The sequence below is a fragment of the Saimiri boliviensis genome, chromosome 11 (assembly GCF_048565385.1).
Source record: "Saimiri boliviensis isolate mSaiBol1 chromosome 11, mSaiBol1.pri, whole genome shotgun sequence".
Taxonomy (NCBI): Eukaryota; Metazoa; Chordata; class Mammalia; order Primates; family Cebidae; genus Saimiri; species Saimiri boliviensis.
The window spans coordinates 26,580,508-26,605,609 of record NC_133459.1 but is presented as its reverse complement, the minus strand read 5'-3'; the positions used below and the strand labels follow the sequence as shown (position 1 = coordinate 26,605,609).

General features: G+C 44.4%; 2 protein-coding genes and 1 pseudogene across 2 annotated transcripts in view; 1 reads left to right on the top strand and 2 right to left on the bottom strand.

Annotated features, from left to right (window-relative positions):
- Nucleotides 1–10,092, bottom strand: part of SMPDL3B (sphingomyelin phosphodiesterase acid like 3B) — a 47,713-nt gene extending 37,621 nt beyond the window's left edge. Inside the window, exons 1-2 of the mRNA XM_074380358.1 lie at nucleotides 10,002–10,092; nucleotides 1,503–1,615 (exon numbers count right to left, since the gene is read on the bottom strand). The gene's annotated coding sequence lies outside the window, so the exon portion shown is untranslated. The remainder of the gene's footprint in view (nucleotides 1–1,502; nucleotides 1,616–10,001) is intronic.
- The window catches only part of LOC120366114 (glyceraldehyde-3-phosphate dehydrogenase pseudogene), a 448,321-nt pseudogene that overhangs the window by 315,255 nt on the left and 107,964 nt on the right, over nucleotides 1–25,102 (bottom strand).
- The window catches only part of RPA2 (replication protein A2), a 29,680-nt gene continuing 17,710 nt past the window's right edge, over nucleotides 13,133–25,102 (top strand). The window contains 5 exon segments of the mRNA XM_039474131.2: nucleotides 13,133–13,265; nucleotides 13,267–13,429; nucleotides 13,695–13,801; nucleotides 20,935–21,036; nucleotides 21,179–21,292. Of these exon segments, the coding sequence (XP_039330065.1) occupies nucleotides 13,200–13,265; nucleotides 13,267–13,429; nucleotides 13,695–13,801; nucleotides 20,935–21,036; nucleotides 21,179–21,292 (552 nt within the window). The 5' untranslated portion in view covers nucleotides 13,133–13,199.

Here is a 25,102-nt window from a genome sequence, read left to right as displayed (position 1 = left end):
CCAGGTGTTTGAGACTAGCCTAGGCAACACAGCAAAACCTCTCTCAACAAAAAGTTGGTCTCAGGAGTCACACAGAACTTCCAGCTCCTCCCTCTACTATCTCTGTGACCTTTGGCTGATGACAGCCTCACTGGAGCAGTCAGGCATACCAGTACAGCACCCAAAGATTACAGGAGCAATGAGACATTCATCCGTAGGTCAGCCAGAAACCCCTGACCAGGGTAACTAACCATCTTAGTTTAAATGGGACTGGGTGTTGGGGAGGTTTCTGCAATATGGGACTTGGGACTTTCAGCTTAAAAACTGGGGAAGTCCTGGGCAAACCAGGACTAATGGTCACCTTGTACCTTTGGCCCCGGCCAGTGTCTTATGTTTAATCCAATGCACCATGCGTTATTTTCTACATGTGTCTGTGATGTGGAAGAGGTTGGGAGCAGTTTCCTCATCTGTAAAATGGAGATGACAATACTGCTTTCCTCATTTGGTGGTCATGAAGATTAAGTAAATAAAGCAGGACCTTTGACCCTGCCCTTTGTTTGTCAGAGGCACACCCAGATCCCATGCCTTTTCCAATGCAATGATCTTTACTCCAACATCTTAGAAAGCATCCACAATTCATCTGTCAGTGTGACAAATATAAGGTATAGCAACATGCTATGTTGAATTAGAAACAGAAATGTAGTCTGGGCGCAGTGGCTCATGCCTGTAATCCCAGCATTTTGGGAGGCTGAGGTGGGCGGATCATGATGTCAGTAGATCAAGACCATCCTGGCCAACATGATAAAACCTCCTCTCTACTGAAAATGCAAAAATTAGCTGGGCGTGGTGGCGGGTGCCTCTAATCCCAGCTACTTGGGAGGCTGAAGCAGGAGAATCACTTCAACCCAGGAGGCAGAGGTTGCAGTGAGCCGAGATCATGCCACTGCACTCCAGCCTAGTGACAGAGCAAGACTCCATCTAAAAAAAAAAAGAAAAGAAAAGAAAAGGAAAGGAAGGAAGGAAGGAGAAAGAGAGAGAGAGAAAGAAACAAACAAACAAAGGTAAACATCTAACCTTAAAAAATAAATATTTTCAGCCACTTGAGGTGCTTCATGCAGGAGTTTAAGACCATCCTGGTCAACATGGTGAAACCCCGTTTCTCTATTTCTTTTTTTTACATTTTTTTCTTTTTCTTTTTTTTTTTAGAAACGGGGTTTCACCATGTTGGCCAGGATGGTCTTGATCTCCTGACCTCACGATCCGCCCACCTCGGCCTCCCAAAGTGCTGGGATTACAGGTGTGAGCCACCGCACCCGGCCAGTGAAACTCCATCTCTACTAAAAATACAAAAATTAGCCGCCTGTAATCCCAGCTACTTAGGAGGCTGAGGCAGAATTGCTTAAACCTGGAAAGTGGAGGTTGCAGTGAGTCGAGATCATGCCACTGCACTCCAGCCTGGGTGACAGAGCGAGACTCCATCTCTAAATAAATAAATAAATAAATAAATAAATAAATAAATTCACCTGGGTGTGGTGGTTCATGCCTGTAATTCCAGCCCTTTGGGAGGCCAAGGTGGGTGGATTGCTTGAGCCCAGAAGTTCCAGACCAGCCTGGGCAACATAGTGAAATCCTGTCTCTACAAAAAAATATAAAAGTTAGTTGGGCCTGCTGGTGTGCACCTGTTGTCCTAACTACTTGGGAGGTTGAGGTGGGAGGATAGCTTGAGATTGGGAGGTTGAGGCTGCAGTGAGCTCACTGCACTCCAGCCTGGGCAACTGAGTGATACTCTGTCTCTAAATAAATAAACAAATAATGGTACGGAAACCTTAGGAGGATAACTGAATAAATAAAGCAAGGATCTAGATTTTGTAGGACCGGAAGCTTACACAATTTGGGCAGCTTTCTTTAAGAAAAAAAAAATGCAAAGTAAGGTACAAATGTTAAGTATGAATACAGGGCCTTGAAAGGGGCTGTGCAAGTGAGGGGCCTGAAGCTTACACCTCACCGGCTTCCCAATAGACCATTACTTCTGTTATGTGTTGTCTGCTCTTCAAGATATCTGAAGTATTCATAAGAATCGGCCATACTAAAACCTTAATTGTGCTTTAAAATTTTAAGCATATTTAATTAAATGTGTAAACAATGTTTAAATACCCAAAGGTTTGATTTCAAGTTTTGTTTTGTTTTGTTTTGAGACAGAGTCTCACTCTGTTGCCAGGCGCCAGCCTAGAGTGCATTGCCACAATCTCGGCTCACTGCAACCTCCGCCTCCAGGGTTCAAGCAATTCTCCTGCCTCAGCCTCCCAAGTAGCTGGGACTACAGGTGCATGCCACCACGCCCAGCTACATTTTGTATTTTTAGTAGAGACAGGGTTTCACCATGTTGGCCAGGATGGACTCCATCTCTTGACCTCATGATCTGCCCGCCTCATCCTCCCAAAGTGCTGGGATTACAGGCTTGAGCCACTGCGCCCGGCCTGATTTCAAGTTTTATTAGCTATTAGAGCTTCATAAATTGAGCATTGAACAATACAGTTGACCCTTGAACGACACAGATTTGAACTGCATGGGTCCACTTACACAGATTTTTTTTTTTGAGATGAAGTCTCCCTCTGTCACCCAGGCTAGAGTGCAGTGGTGAGATCTCGCTCACTACAACCTCTGCCTCCTGGGTTCAAGGTATTCTCCTGCTCAGCCTCCAGAGTAGCTGGAATTACAGGTGCCCACCCCCATGCCTGGCTACTTTTTTTGTATTTTTCCTAGAGACAGGGGTTCACCATGTCGGCCAGGTTGGTTCTGAACTCCTGACCTCAAGTGATCCGCCAGCCTCGGCCTCCCAAAGTGCTGGGATTACAGGTGTAAGCCACTGTGCCCAGCCCACTTACACGGATTTTTTTCAACCAATCACAGATTGAAAATAGTATTCTTGGGACACAAAACCCAGTATGGCAGGGCTGACTTCGCATATTAGCCGGTTCCACAGGGCCAACTGGGGGACTTAAGTATAGGCAGATTTGGGTATACTCGGGGTCCTGGACTGATCCCTTACGTATACTGAGGAACAAACAACAGTTGTGAATGAAATGTTCTCCTTCACATAGAAAAGCCTCTCTGATATTAAAAGTAATTCTGTCAGTATTATCCATTCATAATGATTATTACTGGTAGAAATAATCAGTGCAATTTAAAACTGAAAACAGCAAAAACTCTAGTAAAATTATCTTAGACTAAAAAAAATTTTGGAAAATCATGTGTTTAACATTGAAACTATTTAAAAAATCACCCCAGTCCAGGTGCGGTGGGTCAGGCCTATAATCCCAGCACTTTGGGAGGCCAAAGTGGGAGGATCACCTGAGGTTGGGAGTTTGAGACTGGCTAATACGGTGAAACCCCATCTCTACTAAAAATACAGAAAATTAGCAGTGCCTGGTGGCGGGCTCCTGTAATCCTCGCTACTTAGGAGACCGCGACAGCACAATTGCTTACACCTAGGAGGCCAAGGTTGAAGTGAGCCAGGATCGAGCCACTGCACTCCAGCCTGAGCTCGACAGAGCAAGACTCCAACTCAAAAAAAAAAAAAAAAAAAAAAAAAAATTGGCCAGGAGCAGTGGCTTACACCTGTAATCCCAGCACTTTGGGAGGCCAAGGTGGGCAGATCACAAGGTCAGGAGATCAAGACCATCCTGGCTAACACAGTGAAACCCCATCTCTAATTTTAAAAATACAAAATATTAGGCAGGTGTACTATGTGCCTGTAGTCCTACCTACTCAGGAGGCTGAAGCAGGAGAATTGCTTTGACCCAGGAGGCAGAGGTTGCAGTGAGCAAAGATTGCGCCACTGCACTCCAGCCTGGGCAACAGAGCAAGACTCCATATCAAAAAAAAAAAACACCTCCAAATCAAATTATACTTAATACAAATAAGGAGCACTCATAAAGTGACAGTAGCAGATATGAAAACTCTGTAAAATTTGATAGGGATCTAGTTTTTATTGATCAACTAAATCTTCCTTATAAACTTTGCCTAGGAAATACTCCACAAAACTGATTTCCACAGAATTAAAATTGCAAAAGTTGGAAACTGGCAACTTAATCTGTACAAAATGTTAAACAGAAAATTAAGTATAAATGGAAATTCACCAATATTGGGTTAGATCTGATTAAAATATGTATATTTTAAAAATAAAATATGTATATTTATGAAATGGAGGCAAAATGACATTAGAGGTTAAAATGGCAGGTCCAAAACATTGAGACATATATGAAACAGCAGAGTAAGTAATACATGTACTTGGCAGGTGGTATGTATTGAACAAAGAGTGGATTGGGCTATTTTTTCCTGTCTTTAAAAAAATAATGTTTTTTTTATCTCCAGGTGGATAGTGAAAAGAACTAAAAAAAAAAAATTGTGGTTTTATATATATATATATATATAACATAATATTTAGCACTTTAACCATTTTAGGTGTACAGTTCAGTAGCATAAAATATATTCACATTGTTGTACAACCATTACCACATCACCACCACCTCTGGGACTTTTCCATCTTCCCAAACTGAAATTCTGTACTCATTAAATACTAACTCTCCATTGCCCTCCACCACCACTATTTGACTTTTTTTTTTTTTTTTTTTTGAAACAGGGGCTGGCTCTGTCACCCAGGCTGCAGTGCAGTGGTGTGATCTCTCCGCCTTCCAGGCTCAAGCCATCTTCCTGCCTCAGGTCTCCCAAGCAGCTGAGAGTCCAAGTGTATACCACCATGCCAGGTTAATTTTTGTATCCCTTTGACCTTCTGTGCATATGAATTAAGACTACTTGAGGCACCATGTATAAGTGGAATCAGATGATATTTGTTCTTTTGTGACTGTCTTATTTAACATTGCAGTTTTTAAGGCTCTCCACTTTGTAACATGTCTCAGAATTTCCTTCCTTTTTAAGGCTGAATATGATTCCACTGTATATGTTTTCACCACATTTTGTTTATCCTTTCATCTGTCAATGGACATTTGGGTTGCTTCCACCTTTGGGTATCATGAATGATGCAGCTATACATGCAAGTGTTCAAATATTTCTGAGTCCTCCTTTTCAATTATTTTGGGGAGAGACACAGAAGTAGAATTGCTGGGTCATATGGTAATTCTATTTGTAGTTTTTTGAGGAACCCCCACACTGTTTTCCATAGTTTCTGTGCTATTTTACATTCCCAGTAACAGTGCACAAAAGTTTCCATTTTCCACATCCTCACCAACACTTGTTGTTTTCTCTTTTGTTTGATAGCAGCAACCCTAATGGGTGTGTTACTAGATTGGTTTTAAAGGATGATTTCAGCTGGACCACACCTGTAATCCTGGTACTCTGGGAGGTCGAACTGGGCAGATCACTTGAGCCCAGGGGGTTGAGATCAGCCTGGGTAACACAGTGAAACACTGTTTCTACAAAAAATACAAAAATTAGCTGGGTGTGGGTGGCACACAGCTATAGTCCCAGCTATGTAAGAGGCTGAGGTGGGCAGTTCACCTGAGGCCAGGGAGGTTGAGTCAAGGCTTCAGTGAGCTGTGATCATGCCACTGCACTCTAGCCTGGAGCCTGACTCACCAAAAAAAAAAAAAAAGAGGATTTCCCTTCTTCTCAGTCTTGCTTTAAATTTTCCTGACAGCCCCCAGTCTGGGAATAAAGGGCACAACCTACCTGCAGCGGAAAGTTGAAGACCTCCCAGAAATTCCTTTTTTATGTGACGGGAAGTCTTCAACTTGACAAAACTAAATTAAGAGATGAGTTTACTACCACATACACACACAGAGTAAATACCAATTACTTTAGCATTGATTGAGAACTGACTCTTATTTAACTTATCAGATCAGCCAGGTCTCAAAATTCTGGGCAAAAATCTGATTTGGATGGCATCGGGTTATACTTTAAGACGTTTTACTTCCTTTCTGTTTTTTGGGTTTTTTTTTTTTTTTTTTTTTTAAGAGATAGGAGGCCGGGCGCGGTGGCTCAAGCCTGTAATCCCAGCACTTTGGGAGGCCGAGGCGGGCGGATCACGAGGTCGAGAGATCGAGACTATCCTGGTCAACGTGGTGAAACCCCGTCTCTACTAAAAATACAAAAAATTAGCTGGGCATGGTGGCGCGTGCCTGTAATCCCAGCTACTCAGGAGGCTGAGGCAGGAGAATTGCCTGAACCCAGGAGGCGGAGGTTGCGGTGAGACGAGATCGCGCCATTGCACTCCAGCCTGGGTAACAAGAGCGAAACTCCGTCTCAAAAAAAAAAAAAAAAAAAAAAAGAGATAGGATCTTGCTCCATTGTCCAGGCTGAGGGCATTGGCCATTCACAGGCAAGATCATTGCACACAGCAGCCTCATACTCCTGGACTCAAGCGATCCTCCAGCCTCAGCCTCCCAAGTAGTTGGGACTGCATGCTGTGCCACTGCACTTGACTCTTTCTGGTTTATTTTTAAATGTTCTTATCTTCTCAGCTGAATTTATAAGTAACTGAAGCCCAAATGATGCCCAATAACCTAAGTGAACCTGCATCTTCACTTTCCCAAATAGTCTTTAATTTCAAACATTTTATCCTATATATCATAAATATGCTCTTGACAGACTATATATATTTCAGTTGCCTTAGTCTTGCTGTAATAATGTCATCTTGGTGTACCTCAGTCTTCTGTCCTTGGTTGTATATCTCAGTGTTTTGGAGGCTTGAAAAATTACAGAATTTATATAGAAGAGTCACTTTATGCCAGCAACATGTGACCCACAGATATCTTTTGTGTGCCCCACATCGTGTATTTTAAAAATCTTAAATTTACTTATAAGCATTTAAAATTCTGAAAATTTCACGTAAAAAATGAGATTTATGGTATCTGCTAAACAACAAACAAAACGAAAACAAACAAACAAAAAAACCCCTAAAATGACCTGGCAAAGCTGAGCCCACACTCCTCACCTCAGTTACTATGTATCATTATGCTTGTGTGGGTCTTTTTCTTACTGTGGAGAAAATATTTATTAAAAAAAAAAATAAGGCCGGGCGCGGTGGCTCAAGCCTGTAATCCCAGCACTTTGGGAGGCCGAGGCGGGTGGATCACGAGGTCAAGAGATCGAGACCATCCTGGTCAACATGGTGAAACCCCGTCTCTACTAAAAATACAAAAAACATTAGCTGGGCATGGTGGCGCGTTCCTGTAATCCCAGCTACTCAGGAGGCTGAGGCAGGAGAATTGCTTGAACCCAGGAGGCGGAGGTTGTGGTGAGCCGAGATCGCGCCATTGCACTCCAGCCTGGGTAACAAGAGCAAAACTCTGTCTCAAAAAAAAAAAAAAAAAAAAAAACCAACAACAACAAAAGTCCCCCCTCTGTTAAACAAACCATGACATCTAGTTTTCTTGCCTCACCTTGCTTGTCACTTGAGTTTGTGACCAGTTCTAGTGTGTTGTAGGTTTAGTAACTACACTAGTTGATGAAATCAGACTTCCTGGGTTTAAATGCAGACTCTAACCATTCAGCCTCTCTGCCTCAATAGCCTCATCTGTAAAATGGGGACTATAAATGTACCACCACGCTGGGAATACTGTGGATACCTCCGTGGTGACTGAGCAACCCCAGGCTTCTGGAATAATTGGCAAAACCCAAGTTATATGAAATAACAAGAAGAAATTGTTGTTGATTATTTAACTTGTAAATTCTCTCAGAATTTGGTTTCCCCGAAATGACTTATTTGCTTTGTTAAGCTTGTTACTTATTATATCGATTATATTTGAGAAAACGAAGAATAATGGAAATGCTGAGATGTAACTCATAACTTTGGCTTTGCTGAGCTGTTCTCGTAAAAACAGGAACTTTTCGAAAGGGACAACCACACAGCTTGACTGCCAGAGAGAAGACAGCACGTAATAAGCTTCTCGTTGCAGAGAGCCTCTAAAAGGATGTGTGACGGAGAGTCTTATTACCCAAATTGCTTTCCTAGGAAAGGGATATTGATTAGGGCCCTGGAAAGGGGATGTGACCCTATAAACGGATGCATGAGGGGCATCTGTCGTGAGGAAAAACCTCTGTGGAGATAAGAATGTAAAAATCTTTCTTCTCCCACTGCTCCTGCAGGTCTGCATGGAGGCCCCCTCCTCTTGCAGCTTTGTGGTCAGGATGGTTGTCCTGTGTCAGATCCTGTTCCCACTGCAGCTGTGAGCCCAATGCGTTTCTTGCTGATAGTGAAGTTTATGTTTAACTTCTATTCTTGCTAAGGTGTATGGTTTCTATGCTGACATACAGAAAGTTATCTTTACATTGTTCTGCTTTTCTAATACCACGTTGTGATTTCTGTGCGCCAGTTTTGCAAATGTATTCTTTTTGTATTATCATTTCCACACTGTTGTGTAGCCTCACTCTCCCTCCCCTGTTGAAAGAGCCTAATAAAGAACTGAGGTTTTCAGGGGAACGTTAGATATCCACGGAGCGGGTTTATGTGGTGTCTCTCCTGGGTCCACCTTTAAAGAAAACTATTTGTCTTTTTTTTTTTCTTTTTCACCGACCACTCACTCACTTTCAGAGGTCTTGAATCCACATTGATATATGGGGAGCTGGTCTCACCAATACCACCATACCTCGAAGACTGAGTTAATAAATGTAAAATGTCAGCCGGGCACGGTGGCTCAAGCCTGTAATCCCAGCACTTTGGGAGGCCGAGGCGGGTGGATCACGAGGTCGAGAGATCGAGACCATCCTGGTCAATATGGTGAAACCCCGTCTCTACTAAAAATACCAAAAACTAGCTGGGCGTGGTGGCGCGTGCCTGTAGTCCCAGCTACTTAGGAGGCTGAGGCAGGAGAATTGCCTGAACCCAGGAGGCGGAGGTTGCAGTGAGCCGAGATCGCGCCATTGCACTCCAGCCTGGGTAACAAGAGCGAAACTCCGTCTCAAAAAATAAATAAATAAATAAGTAAATAAATAAATAAATAAATAAATAAATGTAAAATGTGGCCAAACACCGTGACTCATGCCTGTAATCCCAGCACTTTGGAAGTCTGGGAGAATCACTTGAAGTCAGGAGTTGGAAACCAGCCTGACTAACATGGTGAAACCCCGTCTCTACTAAAATACAAAAATTAGCCAGGCGTGGTAGTGTACGCTTGTAGTTCCAGCTATTCCGGAGGCTGCGGCCGTTGAATCGCTTGAACCAGGGAGACAGAGGTTGCAGTGAGCCAAGATCGCGCCACTGCACTCCAGCCTGGCGACAGAGTGAGACTCCATCCCCCGCCACCAAAAAAAAAAAAAAAGGACAAAGAAGAAAAAGTACAGTCCAGGAGTTTTTGTTTTTGTTTTTGTTTTTTTTTTTGAGTCACAGTCTCTCTCTGTCACCCAGGCTGGAGTGCAGTGGCAGCATCGCAGCTCACTGCAACCTGGACACCCCAGGCACAGGTGATCCTCCCACCTCCGCCACTCCGGAGGCTGGAACCCCCGCTGCTTGCAAAATGGCTAATTTAAAAAAATATTTTTATCTTAAAATATTACCTGGCTAATTTTTAAAAATATTTTTAAGAGGGTGTCAGTATATTGCCCAGGTTGGTCTCAAACTTCCGGCCTCAAGGAGTCTTCCTGGCCTCAGACTCCATTTGCTGGGTTTACAGGTGTGAGCCAGGGCACCTCCTAATTTTTCTTGAATAAATAAATGTACATAAAATTCTAACAATGCAGTAACGTTTCAAGCAAGGAACTGACAAAACGTTCCACTCCCTTTGGGAGGAACAGACCAGCACGTATATGAAGAATTAAGAAAAACGGTCGAAATCACTGAGATGCTGAGCCTGAATGAGACCGGTAGGGACACGTGGGGGACGAGGGGTGCCACCCTCAGATCTTTCAGTCTGTTATGGCCGAGAATGCCTTTCTCACATCCCGACTGAGGAGAACTGGGACAGGGGTGGCATAACATGAAGAGAGTCTGGCTCCCTGTGGAAAAAAAAGCCACCCCACCCGGCGCTGTGAGGGTACCGCTGCGAGTCCCTGAAGGGCGCAATTACCGCTCCGAAGTCGAAACGCCACTGCAGGCTCTAGACTAGATTAAGGCGTCATCTGATCCGTGGTAGCTCGGCAGGAACCCAAGCACAACAAACAAAGGAAGTGACGTCAGAAGTCGCGCACTTGACGACAGTTATATCGTACAGCGCTGCGCGGCGTTAGTATTGTTCTGATTGGTTGATTTCCTGCGATACCGCCCTGTCAGTATCGTGATTCCGCTTGCGCGAAGGTGTTGCCCCTCGTAAAGATGGCCGCGGAGGCTTCAGACGCCACTGAACGCACAGTGCGCGTTTTCTGGAGTGTGGCCAGAGAAGACAGGAACAAGCCCTAGGGTAGGATTCGTGACGACCTGCATCTTGAATTCCCCAAAATAGTCTTAATTTCAAATATTTTATCTTACATGTCATAAATCTCTCGACAGACTGTATATTTCAGTTGCTTTAGGCTTGCTATAATAATGTCATCTCACTGTGCCTCAGTCTTCTGCCTTTGGCTGTATGTTATTTCTCAGTGATTTATAGGAGTCATGGCATGCAAGCAGCATGTGGCCCACAAAGAGTATTTAAAATTTTAAAGTTACTTATAAACACTAAAATTCTGGAACTTTTACGTAAAAATCAAGATTTCTGGCATTTGCTAGGAAAAAAAAACAAAACAAAACAAACCTTGGATGACCTGGTAACACTGAGACCACCTTCCTCACCTGAGTTACTATTTATTATGCTTATGTAGGCCTTTTTCTTACTGTGAAGAAACTACTTAAAAAAAAAAAAATCCTCTGTTAAAAGCACTACATCTACAGTTTTCTTGCCTGACGCTATTTGTCATTTGAGTTTGTGACCAATTCTAGTGTGTTCTAGAGGTGTAGTAACTACACTGGTTGATGTAATCAGACGTTCTGAATTTGAATGCAGATTCCAATCACTTAGCCTCTCTGCCTCAACGGCCTCGTCTGTAAAATGAGGACAATAAAAGTACCAAAATACATCACAAGACTGAGTTAATAAATGTAAAATGCTTAAGGCGGTGCCTGCAGTTCTAGAAAAAGAAAATGGCCTGGCACAGTGGCTCATACCTGTAATCCCAGTGGTTTGGGAGGCCAGTGAGGGTTGGATCGTTTGAGGCCAGGAATTCGAGACCAGCCTGGGCAACATGGTGAAATCTGTTCTCTACTAAAAGCAGAAAATGTAGCCATGGTGGTGCATGCCTGTTATCCCAGCTACCTGGGAGGCTGGGGCAGGAGAATCGCTTGAACTGGAGGCGGAGGTTGCAGGGAGCCGAGATCGCACCTCTACACTCCAGCCTGGGCCACTGCACTCCAGCCTGGACGACAGAGCAAGACGCCGTCTCAAAAGGCAAAACAAAAGAAAATTAGAACAAGCAAAAAACATACAAGTAAGAGGCAGAGATTGCAGTGAGCCAGGATCGCACCACTGCACTCCAACCTGGGCGATAGGGCAAGACTCTGTCCCCAAAAATAAAATGAAACATTAAATAAATACAAATAAATTACCCTGCCGTGGTGGTGCAGAGAAGGATAACAAGGAAAGGGAGGAAGAGAAGAAAAAGGAGTCAGGGCCTGAGGTTTTTTTGAGTCGAGGATGCCTCTGTCACCCAGGCAGGAATGCAGTGATGCCATCACGTCTCACTACAGCCTGGACCTCCCCGGCTGAAGCGATCCTCCTGCCTCAGCCCCCTGAGTAGCGGGGATTACAGGCAGGTGCCACCATACCCGGCTAATTTTTTAAAATTATTTTTTGAGAGGGGGAGGGTCTCGCTGTCTTAACAAGGGTGGTTTCTAACTTCTGCCTTAAGCAATCTTCCCTCCTCAGACTCCCAAATTGCTGACATTACACTCATGAGCCACGCACTTGGTAATTTTTTCTTTTCTTTTTGTTTGAAACAGAGTCTCAATTTGTCGTTCAGGCTGGAATGCAGTGGCATGATCCCGCCTCACTGCAATCTCTGCCTCCCAGTTTCAAGTCATTCTCAGCCTCCTGAGTAGCTGGGATTACAGGTGCATGCCACCAAGCGCAGCTAATTATTCATTCATTCATTCATTTTGAGATGGAGTCTCCCACTGTCACCTGGGCTGGAGTGCAGTGGTGTGATCTCGGCTTACTGCAAACCTCTGCCTCCCACATTCAGTGGATTCTCCTTGCCTCTGCCTCCCAGGTAGCTGGGATTACAGGCGCCCACCACTACGCCCAGCTAATTTTTTTGTGTTTTTAGTAGAGACGGGGTTTCACCATCTTGGCCAGGCTGGTCTTGAACTCCTGACCTGGTAGTCCACCCACCTCTGCCTCCCAAAGTGCTGGGATTACAGGCGTGAGCCACCATACCTGGCCAATTTTTTTTGTATTTTTAGTAGAGATGGGGTTTTGCCATGTTGGCCAGGCTGGTCTGGAACTCTGACCTCAGGTGATCCCCCTGCTTGGGCCTCCCAAAGTGTTGGAATTACAGGCATGAGCCACTGCAGCCGATGCAATTTTTTAAAAAAGTAAATAAATAAACAATAATTCTAACAATGCAGTAATACTTAAGAGAAAGGAACTGACAAACATGTTCCACTCCCTATGGGAGTAACAGACCAGCATGTTACATGAAGAATTATGAAAAATGGCTGAAATAGTCGACTGGAGATGCAGAGCCTGGATGAGACTGGGATAGGGACAGGTGAGGGGCGAGGGGTGCCACCCTGAGATCTTTCAGAAGTCTGTCATGGGCAAGAGGGCGGAGGTTTCTCACAGCCCCACTGGGGAGAATGGGGACCACTGGAGGCACTACACGAAGAGACTCTGACTCCCTATGGAAATCAGAATAAGCAACTCCACGCGGTCCTGCGAGGCTAGCACTTCGAGTCCCAGAGGTGCCCAATTCCCACGCCACTGCGGGTGGCAGACACCGAAGCCGAAACTCCACTACACCGTTTAGATTAAGGCCTCAACCTTTAATCTAAGCATTTGGTGATAGTTTGCAGGGAACCCGAGCACGCCGAACAAAGGAAGTGACGTTAGAAGTCGCGCACTTGACGAAGGTGAGGTAATATGGCGCTTCAGTATCGTTCTGATTGGTTGATTTCTCGCGATACCGCCCAACCAACTCTTTGCTTCCGCTTGCGCGGAGGGTTTTGCCCTTTGTAAAGATGGCCGCGGAGGCTTTCGGAGCCAACTGGAAGCGCAGTGCGCGTTTTCTGGAGCATGGGCAGAGAGGACAGGAATAAGCGCGACATTCGTGGGCACCGATTGGCTGAAGCGAGAAGCAGCCCGGCCGCTGACTGGCTCGGTCATTCGCGGGAAGGAGTTTGTGGCGCCAGAAAAAAGTATCCAGAGCCGCGGTGTAGCGGCCGAGTTCTGGGTTGTTCCGCGACTTCCCCAGATCCGAACCTTCTCGCCCTCTTTGCGGAGAATCGAGACCATGATGTGGAACAGTAATGATGGGGGTGCGGGGCGGAGGAGGAAGAGAATCGCAGGAGATTTTAGCAAGAGGGCGAGCTTAGGGTCCGAGAGGCGTGTGACAGCGGGAGGGGAGGGGAGGGGTGGGAACGGAGCTGGGGAGTTTAGGGGTCCCAGGAAGGCGAAGAGGAAGGTTAGGGGGACGCGATCAGTGTTTGGAGGGGCAAAGCTTCGGGGAGCCTGCGGGTTTCTCCAAGGCGTGTGAAGTGGCACAGGCACTAATCCTGTTGTTCAAAGCAGGTGGATTCGAAAGCTATGGCAGCTCCAACTACGGGGGAGCTGGCGGCTACACGCAGTCCCCGGGGGGCTTTGGATCGCCCGGACCTTCTCAGGCCGAAAAGAAATCAGTAGGTTGAAAAGAGTGTTTGGTTTTGTTTTGCCCTGTCTTGAAGTCCCTAAGTCATCTGTGATAGAAAGTTTAATGCCGTTACGGAAGAGTTCAACACGAACTGAGATTACAATGATTGATTATTATCCGAATCTCTTTTCCCTGGCTTTTCTCCTTCTTGACTTTATTTTGAAATTGATCAGTGTAGCTAATGAATCAGTCTTGTGTAAACGCTCTCAACTTGTTGTCTTTTTTTTTTTTTTAATTTTTAAAAAATAGAGATGGGGGGAGTCTCACTATGTTGCCCAGGCTGGTCTTGAACCCTGAGCTCAAGCGATCCTCCCACCTTGGTCTCACAGAGTGCTGGGGTAACAGGTATGAGCTACTGTTCCCTGAACTTGTATTAATAGTCTCTTTTACCTTCTTTTTTTTTTTTTTTGAGACGGAGTTTCACTCTTGTTACCCAGGCTGGAGTGGAATGGCGCGATCTCGGCTCACTGCAACCTCCGCCTCCTGGGTTCAGGCAATTCTCTTGCCTCAGCCTCCTGAGTAGCTGGGATTACAGGCACGAGCCACCATGCCCAGCTGATTTTTTGTATTTTTAGTAGAGACGGGGTTTCACCATGTTGACCAGGATGGTCTCGATCTCTCGACCTCGTGATCCACCCGCCTCGGCCTCCCAAAGTGCTGGGATTACAGGCTTGAGCCACCGCGCCCGGCCTCTTTTACCTTCTTAATGTCAAAGGTGTTTTTAAATTAAATGTGGTTAGGCGACTCGAGTGGTCTTTGGGCCAGGTGCAGTGGCTCACAACTGTAATCCCAGCACTTTGGGAGGCTGAGGCAGGTGGATTGCCTGAGGTCAGGAATTCCTGACCTGCCTGGCCAACATGATGAAACCCTCCCTCTACTAACACTACAAAAATTAGATGGGTGTGGTGGCAGCAGCCTGTAATCCCAGGTACTAGGGAGGCTGAGGCAGGAGAATTGCTTGAACTCTAGAGGCAGAGGTTGCAGTGATCCAAGATCGTGCCATTGCTCTCCAGCCTGGGCAACAGAGCAAGACTCCCGTCTCAAAAAAAGAAGAGTGGTCTCTGAAGTCGTAGATGTGTGTTCTGCCCTTGCTGTGCTGCTTTACTTGTAGGGTGTCACTGCACACGTTTCTTAACTGGCTTGGGAGTCAGTTTTGTACCTATGAAGAGGGGCTAACATGTTACAATGTCATTGTGAGACTTAATATTATATACAAAGAATGCAAGCTATGAAGCCAGAACATTAAGGCTCCAGCATCTATTTTTGCCTTTTTTTTTTTTTTTTTTAATGAAACGGAATTTCTCTCTTGTTGCCCAGGGCTGGAGTGCAATGGTGGGATCTCGGCTCATGGCAACCTCTACCTCCCAGGTTCAAGCGATTCTCCTACCTCAGCCTCCTGAATAGCTGGGATTAGAGGCACACGCCACCATGCCCAGCTAACTTTGTATTTTTAGTAGAAATGGGGTTTCTCCATGTTGGTCAGGCTGATCTCGAACTCCCAACCTCAGGTGATCCGCCCGCCTTGGCCTCCCAAAGTGCTGGGATTACAGGCGTGAGCCACTGCACCTGGCCCATTTTGCCTTTTTTTTTTTTTTTTGAGACGGAGTTTCGCTCTTGTTACCCAGGCTGGAGTGCAATGGCACCATCTCGGCTCACCGCAACCTCCGCCTCCTGGGTTCAGGCAATTCTCCTGCCTCAGCCTCCTGAGTAGCTGGGATTACAGGCATGCGCCACCATGCCCAGCTAATTTTTTGTATTTTTAGTAGAGACGGGGTTTCACCATGTTGACCAGGATGGTCTCGATCTCTCGACCTCGTGATCCGCCCGCCTCGGCCTCCCAAAGTGCTGGGATTGCAGGCTTGAGCCACCGCGTTCGGCCCCATTTTGCCTTTTAAGTGGCATTGTGACTTAAGGAAAGCATCTTGAAGACTGTGGCTCTTGGTTTTTCTCATCTGATGATACTAGTAGTACTCATGTCACAAGGTGGTTCTGAGAATTGATGAGTAAGGTAATGTGTAGGAAATCAATCTATAGAAAGCTGTCTAAATGTTGATTAGTCACTCTTCAGAAATAAGTTTGCCTTTTTTTTTTTTGAGACTGGGTCTCACTCTGTGCACCAGGCTGGAGAGCAGTGGTTCACGATCACAGCTCACTGCAGCTTGGACCTCTGGGACTCAGGTGATCCTCCCTCCACAGCCTCCCTAGTAGCTGGGACTACATGTGTATACCACTGTGCCAGGCTAATTTTTGTATTTTTTTTTTAGAGGTGGGGTTTGGCCATGGTGGCCAAGCTGATCTCAAATTCCTAACCTCAAGCAGTCTGCCCACCTTATCCTCCCAAAGTGCTGTGATTACAGGTGTGAACCACCACTCCTAGCTGAGTTTAACAAGTGCATTTTCATTCTATAAATGCAGAGTTAATTTGACTTCTCTTTAAGAGTCACTTAGACGTGTTAACATTTGGTGTGAGCAGGCTGTATATTTTGTGTACAGATTGATAAGCTTTTACCTAAAAGTGTTGATTCAGGGATGTGCATTGGTGGGAAAAAAGTTCATTGATATTCTGGTATATTTGGACATTGCTTTATATCTAAATTATTTTATATAATTCTGCAGGGAATCTATTGTTTATTCCAGCATACAGCAGAGGCTCAGATGTACTAAGGGACTGCCTAAGCTTACATAGCTAGTAAGGAACTGGAGTCAGACAATACACGCATGAGGCCGAACAAATCCAACATCTGATGAGCAGCAGCTTCTCCCTGTTTTAGTTTTCTCTTTCCTAGAAGATCTCAAGGGACTTTAATTCTCTGTTTTAACTTTCTTGAGGTTGTAAAGGAGAAAACAGGTAGATTATTGGGTCTCATCTTTTTTCCCCAAACTTAATTATTTTTCTCCATTCTGCCTGTTAGAATTTTTATCTCAAAATTCCTAAAAGGTAGGTATTAAGACAGCTTTTCAGAGAGTAATGATTGTTATAAGTTGGAGACTCAATCCCAGTCTCTGGATTTTTTGTGTGTGTGTGTGGAGACAGGGTCTCACTATGTTGCCCAGGCTGGTCTCAAACTCTTGGACTAAAGCAATCCTCCCAACCCTGCCTCCCATGGTGCTGGTATTATAGGCATGAGCCACCATGCCTGGCTAGTCTTTTTGTGTTTATTTATTTATTTGAAATGGAGTCTTGCTCTGTTGCCTAGGCTGGAGTGCAGTGGAATGATCTCAGCTCGCTACAGCCTCTACCTCCCGGGTTCAAGCAATTCTCCTGCCTTAGCCTCCTGAATAGCCGGGACTCTAGGTGCGCACCACCACGCCCAGCTAATTTATTTTTATTATTGTTATTTTTTTTTTTTTAAGACGGCGTTTCACCATGTTGGTCAGGCTGGTCATGAACTCCCGACCTCAGGTGATCCGCCCACCTTGGCCTCCAAAGTGCTTGGATTACAGGCGTGAGCCACAACACCCGGCCCGGCTAATTTATTTTGTTTGTTTGTATTTTCAGTCAAGATGGCGTTTTGCTACGTTGATGAGGCTGGTCTCAAACTCTTGGCCGCAGACCGTTTGCCCCCCTCAGCTTCCCAGAGTCCTGGGATTACAAGTGTAAGCCACTGCACCCAGCCTTGTTTTGTTTTTAAATCTAGTATTTTCCACAGTTAAAAGTTGGGTAAACACCCTATTCTTTTTTTTTTTTTTCTTTCAAAATTGAGACAGAGTCTCACTGTCACCACCGCTGGAATGCAGTGGTGCAGTCGTAGCTTACTGCAGACCCTTAACTCCAGGAGTCAAGGAATCCTCCTGCCTCAACCTCCCAAGTAGTTAGGATTACAGATGTGCAGCACCATGCTTGGCTGATAAGAATTCTATCCAAAATGTTTCCTGTTGGTTATAAATTTGTTTAATGTGGTTGAACCATGTGAAGTTTTAAATAGTGACCCATTCGTAGTCTGTAATAATGGTACTTTAATACAGTACTGTCAGAGTAATACTGTGGTTCATAGTCAGCTATGAACATTTCTTTTTAGTCTATTCTGAAAACAGTTTTTTTTTTTTTTTCCAAAATTAAACATACTTGTATTGACACTCTGTGAACCTCTTTGGAACAAACTAGGAATTCCTTGGGATCAATTCCTGGCTAAAATTAATGTGCTCAATAAAAAATAAATACTTGATTTGAGATGAATTTGAAGGCATTGTTAACATCTCAACTGTTACCCATATGTAACTTTTTTACCTGAGAGATAATAATATTTGTTGAATATCTACTACATGCAGAGATTGTTATTAGCACTTTATATATATTATGTGTTTCATATACAACTTAAAAGGTATATATCCCCAGTTTTATTGTATGCTGGGTATTCTCAGTCCTTTACCATGTAGTTAATTTTCATAATTTATCATTCCTAGTTTTATAGATGAGGAAACCAAGGTATAAATGAGTTAATAAATGTAACCAAGAGCAATGCTCTTTTTTTTTTTTTTTTTTTTTTTTTGTCTTTTTTGAGGAAAGTCTCACTCTGTTGCCCAAGCTGGAGTGCAGTGACAGATCTCAGCTCTCTCCAACCTCTGCCTCTCCGGTTCAAGCGATTCTCTGCCTCAGCCTCCCTAGTATCTGGGATTACAGGCATGCGCCACCCCGCCTGGCTAATTTTTTTTAATGTTTAGTAAAGACGGGATTTCGCCATGTTGGCCAGGCTTGATCTAACCTCAAATGATCCACCCACCTTGGCCTCCCAAAGTGCTGGGATTACAGGCATGAGCCACCACGCTTGCACAAGCAACTACTCTTGAGACTAGATCCATAATCTTAACCTTCAAGCTTGGCTGCTGCGTTTTGTGGCATATGTGCCAACGGTTGACTGAGCTTCCTTTATCCTGTTGTGGCAATACTCACCATTCAAAATCATGCTTCAGCAGAGTGTAATATTGTCAGTGTCACAGATGTTTAGGTCAGAGTTGTGGATGCTAAATCCATGAAGACCAGGAGTACTGTGTTCTAAGTCTTCCGTGTAGTACAGGTATTGGTCCACTCTCTCGGCTCCTTTTTATTTATTTATTTATTTATGAATGAAACGGGGTTTCTCCACATTGGTCAGCCTGGTCTCGAACTCGTGACCTCAGGAGATCCACCCGCCTCGGCCTCCAAAAGTGCTGGGATTATAGGCGTGAGCCACCACGCCTCGCCTCTCTTGGCTTCTGATAGGAGGAACTCCCATCATTTTTGTGCCTTGCACATATTCCCTCTAGGAGACTGTGGGAGTACGTATTTGCCCTTAGCCTGTTACCTGCTAGTTTTTCACTGCTGAAATTCTCATGCTTCATAGTTTAGCCTAAAGCCTCCCTCTGTTTGCAGTAAGCTTTTCTGAGGTCCTACATGGCACGTTTCATTTTTGTGTATAAAGGTCAGGTTTGTGGTTTACCTTTGTACCTCTCCTAGATTAGGAATGTGTTGAGGGTAAATCCTATTCCATTGTACTCATCTTTATGTTATCCAGACTACCCCTTGCCACTGGTAGGCAAAAATAAGTTTACACTGTTGTCTGGCTGCTTTAAGATATGATTTGGGCTGGGCATGGTGGCTCACACCTGTAAGCCCAGCACTTTGGGAGGCCAAGGTGGGCAGATCATCTGAGGTCAGGAGTTCGAGATCAGCCTGGCCAACATTGTCAAACCCCATCTCTACAAAAAATACAAAAATTATCCAAGTGTGGTGGCATGTGCCTGTAATACCAGCTACTTGGGAGGCTGAGACAGGCAAATTGCTTGAACCCAGGTGGTAGAGGTTGAAGTGAGCCAAGATCGTGCCACTGTACTTCAGCCTGGGTAGAGAGTGAGACTGTGTCTCAAAAAAAAAGAAAAAAGATATGATTTGACTGTCCTGACTAGATACTGTTCTGCCCACCCCGTCCTGCCTCTTTCCCCTAAGATGTCCACCATGAGTCCAGCACAGTGGCTCATCCCTATAATCCCAACACTTTGGGAGGCTGAGGTGGGAGGATCACTTGAGACCAAGAATTTAAGGCCAGCCTGGGCAACATAGTGGAATCCTAGCTCTAAAAAAAAAAATTTTTTTTTTTTTTTTTTTTTTTTTTTTTTTTTTTTGAGACAGAGTTTTGCTCTTGTTACCCAGGCTGGAGTGCAATGGCGCGATCTCGGCTCACCGCAACCTCCGCCTCCTGGGTTCAGGCAATTCTCCTGCCTCAGCCTCCTGAGTAGCTGGGATTACAGGCACGCACCACCATGCCCAGCTAAGTTTTTGTATTTTTAGTAGAGACGGGGTTTCACCAGGTTGACCAGGATGGTCTCGATCTCTCGACCTCGTGATCCACCCACCTCGGCCTCCCAAAGTGCTGGGATTACAGGCTTGAGCCACCGCGCCCGGCCCAAAAAAATTTTTTTAAATGGTGGCACACACCTGTAATCCCAGCTACTCGGGAGGCTGAAGCAGGAGAATCACTTGAGCCCAGGAGGTCAAGGTTGCAGTGAGCCAAGATGGCGCCATTGCATGCTAGCCTGAGCTACAAGAGCAAAACTCTGTCTCAAAAAAATAAAATTTTTAAAGATGGCCAACATGGCCAAGCTCTTATTTCATTTCCTCTGGAGCGCCATTTGATTGTCAAAAAATCTGTTCTACCAGAAGCTATTCCTCTACCTTTTATAGTTTATCACAAGATCTACAGCAATTCCAAAGTCCTGTTTCCACTGGCCGTTTCTCAAACCTTTTCCCAATACCATCTCATTTTGTCAGTGCCTTGAACAGCAACATCAGCCTGTCTACACCCTAAAGCTGGGGTTTCCTCTCGAAGGTCTGTTCTGGCAGCAGCAGGTCATTCTTCCTTTTCCTGTCCTCCACACTCTGACCTACTCATTTTGGTGAATTCTCGGTGCAACACATTTGTCTATTCAGCAGAAGCTTTGGAGTTAGACAATCCTGGGGTTGGATTCTAAAACCGTGGTATTGGTTCGCTATATGACCTCTGTTTCCATCTCTGTGAAGCAAGGATAATGAGATTTGTTGTGAAATTCAATGTGCTAATATACTTAAAGTACCTGGCACCTGGCAGGTGTTGAATGAGTGGTAGTTATTACTTTCTTAATTGAATTTTGCATGCTTTTTCTTTTCAGAGAGCCCGAGCCCAGCACATTGTACCCTGTACTATATCTCAGCTGCTTTCTGCCACTTTGGTTGATGAAGTGTTCAGAATTGGGAATGTTGAGATTTCACAGGTATGCCAAATAATTTGTGAAAGAATCACTCATAATAATGAATGAAATAAGATTCACTTCCTTTAAAAGTACAAAAATGTAGCCTTGGTTTCAGGGGAAACAGGACTCTTTTTTTTGTTTGTTTGTTTTCCTTCTGACCTAGGTCACTATTGTGGGGATCATCAGACATACAGAGAAGGCTCCAACCAACATTGTTTACAAAATAGATGACATGACAGCTCCACCCATGGACGTTCGCCAGTGGGTTGACACAGATGTAAGTGGCTGCTCTTGAATCGTGATCAGGTTACTTTGGAAGTGTGGAGGTGTTGAACTGTAGTCTTTTAAATTTTTTTAAATAAAAATAATACGTAAGAAAGACATCAAAGACAGATACCCTAAAATAAAAGGTTCATAGATTTGATTAGATACCTTCCCGATAATACCGTAAACAAAATTAAAAGTCAAGTGACAGGAGACCGTAGAATTAGAACAAAGATTTTTTTTGTTTTCCGGATAGAATCTTGCTCTCTCTGCCAGGCTGGAGTGCAGTGGTGCTATTTCAGCTCACTGCAACGGCCGCCTCCCAGGTTTAAGCTATTCTCCTGCCTCAGCCTCCCAAGTAGCTGGGATTATAGGTGCCTGCCACCATGCCTGGCTAATTTTTTGTATTTTTAGTAGAGACGGGGTTTTACCATGTTGACCAGGCTGGTCTCAAACTCTTGACCTCAGGCGATTTAGCCTCAGCCTCTCAAAATGATGAGATTGCAGACATGAGCCCTCATGCCCAGGCTAGAACAAAGATTTGTTTGGTTTAGTTTGTTTTTTGTTGTTGTTGTTGTTGTTGTTGTTGTTTTTACTTTTATTTTAGAACAAAGATTTTTATCTCAGTCACTACTGTAGGCTTAGCACCTAGACCAGTGCCGGTCGCACAGTGGTCCTTGAGTAAATACCGGTTAAATAAATGGGGCAAATATTTGCAACGTATTGCAAACATTTAAATTTTTAATTAATAAAAAGCTCTTTTTTGGCCAGGCACGGTGGCTGACACCTGTAATCCCAGCACTTTGGGAGGCCGAGGTGGGTGGACCACTGGAGGTCAGGAGTTTGAGACCAACCTGGCCAACACGGTAAAACCCCATCTCTACTAAAAAATATAAAAAATTAGCTAGACGTGGTGGCAGGTGCCTGTAACCCCAGCTGCTTGGGAGGCTGAGGCAAGAGAATTGCTTGAACCGGAAGGCAGAAGTTGGTTGCAGTGAGTCGAGATTGCGCCACTGTACTCCAGCCTAGGTGACAGGTAGCCTCTGTCTCAACAACAACAAAAAAGCTCTTTTTTTTGCTGTTTTTGTTTTTTTTTTTTTTTTTTTTGTTATTAAGACAGTCTCTGTCACCAAGGCTGGAATACAGTGGCACAATCTCGACTCACTGCAACCTCCACCTTTTGGGTTCTGGGAATCCTCCCGCCTCACCCTCCCAAGTAGCTGAGATTGCAAGTTTGTGCCACCACACCTGACTAAATTTTGTATTTTTACTAGAGTCAGTTTTTTACCATGTTGGCCAGGCTGGTCTCAAACTCCTGACTTCAAGTGATCTGCCCGCCTCGGCTTCCCAAAGTGCTGGGATTATAGGTGTGAGCCACCACACTCAGCCAAAAAGCTCTTATAAAACCAGAAAACTGCTGCACCTTAGATAAATGGGCAAACTAGATGCACAGATAATTCATAAAGACAGTAGAAATGGTAGTGGCAGTAACTAAAGCAGGCTTAATAAACGTTGAGGTACCATTTTTAGCTTAAGTTTGCAAAGAAAACAAAAAATGTCAATGTCCAGTTCTAGTGAGAGCAGCTACCACACAGTGACCTAGCGTAGTAGGCACTTAATAAATATTGAATGATTGGCATTGTCTAAGAAAGTGGCCTTATAATGTGAGTATAAATTGGTGTAACTGTTCCCTTTTTCTTTTCTTTTTTTTTAAATAAAGATGGGGTTTCACCATGATGGCGAGGCTGTTCTTGAACTCCTGACCTCAGGTGATCCACCCACCTTGGCATTCCAAAGTGCTAGGATTACAGGCGTGAGCCACCGTGCCTGACCAGTGTAACCTTTCTCAAACATGAGTATCAAAAGCATCAATCATAAAAATGGTGGCCTACAACATGGTGAAACCCCGTCTCTACTAAAAATTCAAAAATTAGCTGGGTGTGGTGGCGTGCGCCTGTAGTCCCAGCTACTCTGGAGGCTGAGGCAGGAGAATTGCCTGAACCCAGGGGGCGGAGGTTGCGGTGACCCGAGATCGCGCCATTGCACTCCAGCCTGGGTAACAAGAGCAAAACTCCGTCTCAAAAAATAAAAAAAAATTGGCCGGGCGTGGTGGCTCACACCTGTAATCCAAGCACTTTGGAGGCCAAGGCAGGCGGATCACCTGAGGTCGGGAGTTCAAGACCAGCCTGACCAATGTGGTAAAACCCTGTCATTAAAAAAATAAAATAAATAAAATAAATAAAGACATGTACGAAGATTTAGGCCAGGCGCGGTGGCTCATGCCTGTAATCCCAGCACTTTGGGAAGCCAAAGTGGGCAGATCGCCTGAGATCAACAGTTCGAGACCAGCCTGGCCAACACAGTAAAGGCCTGTCTTCGAAAAATACAAAAATTAGCCAGGCGTGGTTGTGCACACCTATAATCCCAGCTACTTGGGAGGCTGAGGCAAGAGAACCCCTTGAACCTAAGAGAAAGAGGTTGCAGTGAGCCAGGATCATGCCACTGCACTTCAGCCTGGGCAACAGAGCAAGTTTCTGTCTCAAAATACATTTTTAAAAATTAAGCAATCTAAAATGCTAGCAATAAAGAATTATTAAGTAAACCATGAGATAACTTATAACATACTGTAAATTATGTAAAAAAAAAAAAAGTGTATTATCACAAAGGAGTGTTTGCCATAAATTGTTGAGAGGAGAAAAGCATATTACATTACAATATGGTATGCAAGATTTGACCCACTTTTTACAAAGCAGCATGTATATGAGTGTCTTGATAAATGTGGATAAAATAGACCTAAATAAATACAGTATATACTACAGTATAAACTTTTTATCCTTTTATATTTTTATTTGTGCAGAAGTCCTCTTGGTGTTTTGTATTTTGTTTTTGAAATACATTCATTACACAAAATGTGGATAATAAAGAGTGTTTTAGACCTGGTATGGTGGCTCACGCCCATAATCGCAGCACTTTGGGAGGCCAAGACGGGCAGATAACCTGAAATAATACAAAAATGAGCTGGGTGCTTGTAATCCAGCTACCCAGAAGGCTGAAGCAGGAAAATTACTTGAACCTAGGAGGCAGAGGTTGCAGTGAGTCAAGATCATGCCACTGCACTCCAGTCTGGGCAACAGAGCAAGACTCTGACTCACAAAAATAAAGAAAGACTGTTTTCCGGCCAGGCGCAGTGGCTCAAGCCTGTAATCCCAGCACTTTGGGAGGCCGAGGCGGGTGGATCACGAGGTCAAGAGATCGAGACCATCCTGGTCAACATGGTGAAACCCCGTCTCTACTAAAAATACAAAAAAAAATCAGCTGGGCATGGTGGCACGTGCCTGTAATTCCAGCTACTCAGGAGGCTGAGGCAGGAGAATTGCCTGAACCCAGGAGGCGGAGGTTGCGGTGAGCCGAGATCACGCCATTGCACTCCAGCCTGGGTAACAAGAGTGAAACTGTCTCAAAAAAAAAAAAAAAACAAGTCATCTGTAGAGAAATACTTGATAGTTAGGCAATTTTTTAATGTTTTGCTTCTCAGAAAAAATATTTATTTGCTTCTCAGATAATTCATACAGCAGTTTTGTTGGAGTACCAATTCTGAACCAGACTGTGCTTGGTTCCAGGTATAAAAAGAATGAAATAGACACAGTCCCTGCCATCAAGTAGGGAGTTCAATACTATGGAAACCTAATACTATATGCTCATGCAAAATGCACTATGCTTGCTTATAAAACATTTTTTTTGTTTTGTTTTGTTTTTGTTTTTGTTTTTTTTTTGGGACGGAGTTTCGCTCTTGTTACCCAGGCTGGAGTGCAATGGCGCGATC